This window comes from Marmota marmota, unplaced genomic scaffold (assembly GCF_001458135.2).
Source record: "Marmota marmota marmota unplaced genomic scaffold, marMar, whole genome shotgun sequence".
NCBI lineage: Eukaryota > Metazoa > Chordata > Mammalia > Rodentia > Sciuridae > Marmota > Marmota marmota.
Genome location: NW_025999853.1, coordinates 8,067,140 through 8,073,208, shown reverse-complemented (window position 1 = coordinate 8,073,208; position 6,069 = coordinate 8,067,140). Strand labels below are relative to the sequence as shown.

At 41.5% G+C, this 6,069-nt stretch overlaps 1 protein-coding gene across 2 annotated transcripts in view; it reads right to left on the bottom strand.

Moving 5' to 3' along the window:
- Window positions 1-6,069, bottom strand: part of Glt8d2 (glycosyltransferase 8 domain containing 2) — a 30,210-nt gene that overhangs the window by 13,263 nt on the left and 10,878 nt on the right. For both annotated transcript variants that reach the window (XM_015482832.2, XM_048802915.1), the window contains 2 exons: window positions 4,244-4,289; window positions 1,426-1,518 (listed from right to left, as the gene is read on the bottom strand). In XM_015482832.2, coding sequence (XP_015338318.1) covers window positions 1,426-1,518; window positions 4,244-4,262 — 112 coding nt within the window. In that variant the 5' untranslated portion in view covers window positions 4,263-4,289. The remainder of the gene's footprint in view (window positions 1-1,425; window positions 1,519-4,243; window positions 4,290-6,069) is intronic.

Sequence of the window (6,069 nt, the reverse complement as noted above, 5' to 3'; positions counted from 1 at the left end):
CCGTGGTGTTTTGTTGTGGCAGCCTGAGCAAATCAATACAGAGGCCTTAAAATTTACCCATCGTAAATAGTGTGCAGTTCAAGGATTGTTAGCAAAACTGTGAATCTGTGCGATGATCACCTCCATCCAGCTGTGGAACACCTCCACCCTAGGGGAGGTTCTGCTGAGCCTGTGTGCCTCCCACCCACTCCCAAGACCCACTCTAGGCAACACCCATCTGCTTTCTAGAAATTTGCCGTCCACCTGCCTTTTCTAGAAATTTCATAAACGTGGGATCATGCAAAGTGTGGGCTTCTGGGTCTGTCTTCTTTCACAATGTTTTTGAGGCTCGTCCATATTTTAGCTTGTATCTGTAATTTGTTCCTTTCTAGCTTTGAAAATGCTCTCTGCTATGCGGAGACCACGTCCCCTTTATCCACTCTCCAGTGGGGCCCCCTGTAGACCATTTCCAATTTGGGGCCACTATGAAAAATACCCCATGAACAGCCACATGGACATCTTGGTGTGGAAGCCATTCTCTTTCCAGATGCTCTCGATGCTCACTTGGACCAGATTTTGCATGTTTTAAATTATTTTAAAGTAATTTTTAATTTAAAAATAGCCAGAAAGAGATGGCCACTCTCTGGGAACAGAAACACTGTTTTGTTCACTGGTGTGTCTCTAGTCCCTAAATGTCTGCCTTTAAAAAAAAAAATGTGGCATGAATGGATGTCACACACTAGAACACTAACTGCATTTATCTTTGACTGATGGAGTTGCAGGTAATTTTTTGTTTTTTCTCTTGTGTGTTTTCCATAAATGAGTGTGTTTATTTGCCTAATATAAAATGTAAATTAATTGGAAATACAGAAAACACAAATAGTGCTTCTTGGTGATGATTCTGTGGGTGTTTGGGGTTGTGGAATACCATCTCACGCAGTCCACCCCAGAGCAGGGATACGGGGCTCTCATGGCAGCTGGAGCGGGACCTGAGAGTCATGAGGCTGTTTGGGCACTAATGGAAATGGATCAGCAGAGAGAGGAAAGGAAGGGCAACTTCCACAGGTGAGAGACTGCAAAGGGATGGGATGCAGAGCGGCCCACTCCAAGAGTGGCCCAAGAATCAATCAAGAGCAGCAGCAGCAGCAGCAGCAACCGGGAGGAAGCCCATCAGAAACACAAATTCTCAGGCCCCTTCAGAGCTGCCATTCTAAGCCTCTTGGTGGGGCCCAGTGGTGTGTTTTAACAAGCCCTCCATGTGAATCTTACATGTGCCACCATCGGAACAGCGCTGATCATTCTACGACGCAGTGAGTAGCTGGCCTTGGGTGGATATTCCACACTCAAGTCCTTAGAAGCTGGCCAAGTTATCACATGTCCCTACTGAAAGGACCTCAAGGAACATCTCAAACCGCATCAGTCTGGGCGGATTGCACGCCTGCTTACCTGCTTCAGCCTTGACCATGGTCCCCTTATGAACTTTCTTGTACAGAATCCCACATAGGGTCACAATCAGGAGGAACAGCAGCACTTGATTAACTGAAATGACAATGACACCACGTCAGAGTCCAACCCAGCCAGCTGAAATCAGGTGGAGAGGCTCAGAATGGCAGCGTGAGCAGAAGCCCTCCAGGACAGACTCAGGGGGCCTGGGACCTTTCTTAAAACAACTGGCACAGAGGTAAAGAGCTGGCCTGGCACACAGTTGTCAGGGTCACACGGAAGACCCAGCACTAGCGCAGACAGTCTGTTGGCAGAGGTCGGGGACTTAAACATTACAGGGTGCTGCCTCTGGAGCCACTTTCCCTGCACAAATATTTTGTTTCAAATAGTAGCCAACATTTATATAATGCTTATTGTGTGCCAGGACTGATTGTAAGTACTTGTGCTTAGCTCTTCTAACACAGCAGCTTTTCAATTAATTCAACTACTGGTCAAGGATGTTGTGCAGAAAATTCTTACCCTGGGTAAAATGTTAGAAGCCTTCAATACTTCTCCCAGTTCTAAGTCCCCAGGACAGATTCCAGTATAGGACCGTGGTTTGTTTGTTGTTGTTTTTTTTTTTTTTTTTTTTTTTTTTTTTTTTTTTTGCAGGGAGGGGTGTACTGGGGATTGAACCCAGGGGTGCTTTACCACGAAGCTACATTCGCCACCCTTTTTACTTTATTTTAAAAAATATTTTACTAGCTGTTGATGGACCTTTATTTATATATATGTGGTGCTGAGAATCGAACCTAGTGCCTAACTCATGCTAGGCAAGCACTTGCCCCTGAGCCACAATCCCAGCCCCTCTTTTTATTTTTTATTTTGAGACAGGGCCTCACTAAATTGCTTAGGGTCTTGCTAAGTTGCTAAGGCTGGCCTGGAACCTGTGATCCTCCAGCCTTGGCCTCCCAAGTTACTGGAATCAGGGGCACATGCCACCTGGCCCAGCTCCAGCCTTTTCTTGAGTATAGAACACATGCCACTGATTATGCATGAAATGACCGAGAAGATTCATGTCCATAGCATTGAGCAACATTAAATCACGGTGTGAAAAGTCAGTTTGATTCCATGTGCAGGAGGACAACTAAAGCTACTCCCAGGGCTAAATGACATTCTTCTAATTGAATATATTTTTTACAATCACCTTCTTTATTTGATAACAGTATAAAACTTTTTTCAACTCACTATAAGAATAAAAACTTTCTATTATAAAGTACACTTTCAAATTTTAAATGTGAGTCAACTTAAAGAAAATACTAAGAAATGCATAGGACAGAAAGAACACAGATGTTGAAAAAATTAAGAAGGTAGTGCATTGACATTGTGGTACACAAACCCCTGAAGTATGGGGAAAGTTGGCAGAAAGGAAAGGGAGGGGATTTGAAGTCAGACTCAAACCTTTTTCCCCACCTCCTGGCTGTGTGACCTCAGACATATTACTTAACCTTTCTGAGCCTCTATGTACTTGTCTGCTAAGTAGGGATTGTAATAATAATTATCTCACAATCTGGTTTTGAGAGCTAACAGAGGCAATACAGGCACAATAAAGATTTTATAATTATTATGTATTATTATTTTGCATCAAGATACTTAATTTATTGGCCTCATATTGATTTATTTTCTGGCTCCAAGACATTTGTCTTCATATTTGTTAACAAAAGGAGTTGGACAGTCTTTCCCAATTCCTTCAAAAACCACTTTCTGAGGCTCAATGATCGCACTTCTCTCTGGGTCGTCAGATTCAGCCAGGGACAACCAGACATGAGGCTCAGTCTAAAACAACTATAGGAAAGCAGAAGATAAGGGGCAAAGTTCTACTGTTTCTCAGCTGACCATATTCATTTGCACAGGTTTGGAGAGGTGGCCCAGTATCTTCGACCATCTATTCCTTCTAACTATGGCTGTTATCAATGAATACATTTGCCAGATTACAAAAAAAAAAAAAGGATTTTTTTTTTTTTTTTGGTAAAAGAGTGTCCCATGCAACATTTGGGATATACATACACTAAAACATTATTCCTTTTTTATCTGAAGTTCAAGTTTAACTGGATGACCTGTGTTTTCATTTACTAAACCAGGCAACTCTACCCTGAGAGTGACAAGATTAGGTTAGTGTGTTCCTCCCCAAAATTCACACATCAACTTGTCTAAACTCCGGGGTTTATCCGGGTTTGAATACACTTGAAGATTTGAGGTGACCCTTTAAGAACAAAAATGCAAAATTACAAATGCTAAATTATACATGAACATGAATATTTGTTTATTTTTATTGGTATTATTTTTGAGACAGGGTCCCACTATGTTGAGGCTGGTCTCAAACTCATGGATTCAAGGTATCCTCCTGCCTCAACCTCTTGAGAAGCTGGGACTTTGAGGTGCATGCCCAACTGAAGATTTATTTAGAATGAGAAGAGAAGTTGTATTTGCAGATTTTATAAAAATACATGACCCCGCTCATTATAGGTCCACTTCTGACCAAAACACTTAACAACCTTCCACAGGAATCAAAGCAGATTCAAAAGAGAGAAGAGAACAAAAGCTAGCCAAGTCTCAACATCAAAACACTCCAGCTAAATATCTTCCTCCGATCATTAGTATCAAAAGCGATCATCTGGGCTGGGGCTGTAGCTCAATGGCAGAGCGCTTGCCTAGCATGCGTGAGGCACTGGATTGCATCCTTAGCACCACATAAAAATAAAAAATCAAATCAAATAAAAGCATTCTGTCCAACTACAACGACAACAACAACAACAAATTTTTTTTAAAGCGATCATCTTACTTTTTCGTAACAGAGCCATGGGTATCCACGTGGGTGAGACTGTAACCTGTGGATTGAAGAATAAAGTTATGTTTAAAAGGGAAGCAACTCAAAAGTCACCAGCAAGGGTTAAGGACAATGTCTTCTCTAAAAGCCAGACATGGAGTGAAGTGTGGCATCATCCTTTACTGTTCTGAATCTAGAATTAGGGAAAGAAAATAGATATTTCTTAAATGTTCAGCCTACCTCTTCAAAAGTGGCTAATCTGGTGGAATAAGCCTTGCAAAGGGCCCGGAAGAGGTCTTTTGTCTTTATGGTTTTTTAACCTTCTCCAAGAAGCTGCATTAGCCTTCTGGGCCAGCAAAGCAGAGGAGCTAGGTGGAATCATGCGAGGGGTCTTTTTGATCTAATGTACCAACCCTGTCCTGTCTTCTGCTATCATCACTTTGCACTATAGTCATAAATTTTCACTATATTTTGGAATATTTTATTTGTGCTCCGAAGTCAAGAAAGTTAACAAACTCTCTGTTCTCGGAGACACTGGTTACTCTGCTTCCTGGTTTTCCCAGTTTATAATTTATCTATCTATGTAGTTATTACAATATCTTAGATGTTCCTTTGGAGAAGCAACGGGTATTTAGACAAGCACAGGTAGCAGGGCACTTTCAATGAAAAAAATGAAATTGAATCATTAGATTTTAAACAACCAGCTACAGTTTCGCTTTTATTTTCCCTGGATGCATCCTGCACACCCAGAAACTCCAGGTGCCTTGAGAGTGGCCCTTTTCATTCCCTTCTATACCCTGGGAAAGAATCAGATCAACACAGCACATTACTTAAGGTTTTTCTGAGATCAGGTTTCAGGTACTTTTATGATTTCAGTGACATGTGTTTGTCCAACTTTGGGGGAGGATATAAGCTTCCAATGGCCTTTGGCCACGTGGCTCCCCCTCCAGCTCCCTGAAGGTAACCATCTGGACCACGGGGTAGAAAGAAGACACAGTCAGGGGAAGGCAAACTCTGAGTCCTGGAGATGAGCCCCTCCCTGGGCATCCCACCGACCAGAGCCAATCAATTCCCCATTTTTCCTTAAACTTCTTTGAATAGAGGTTCGGTTTCTTGCCAGCAGGAGCCCTTACAAGCATATTTGCTGTGGTCAAGCTGGTATTCATATATGTATATGTGTATATATGTATATTTACAGGGGCCAGATAATTCAGTATTAAAAGCTCCTATTTCCTTTGCCAGTAAATGGATAGAACTAGAGACTATCGTGCTAAGTGAAATAAGCCAATCCCCAAAACCAAAGGCCAAATGTTGTTGAAACGTCTGTACAGTACCACTCAAAACACCCTGCAGCGTCAATGCAACCTCTCTCAAAATTCAACACCATTTTTCACAGTAATAGAAATATTACTGATTTCTAATAATATTACAAAGCCGTATAATCAACGCAGTAGGATACCGGCATAAAAACAGACATGGAGATCAGTGGAGCAGAACGGAGATCCTACAAATAAACCCAGGCATACATGGCCAACTAATTTTCCACAAAGGTACCAAAAAACACCATGGGGAGAAAATAGTTTCTTCAATAAATGAGATTGGGAAAACTGGATGTCTGATGGCAAAAAAAGGTAAGACTAGATCTTTTTCTTACAGTAGACACAAAACGGATCAAGCATTTAAATATAAGATATAATGCCATCCATTTCCCTGTAAATTCTATGATTTTGTCATTTTTTAATGCAGAGTAATACTCCATTGTGTATAAATGCCACATTTTTTTTTATCCATTCGTCTATTGAAGGGCATCTAGGTTGGTTCCACAGTCTTGCTATTGTGAA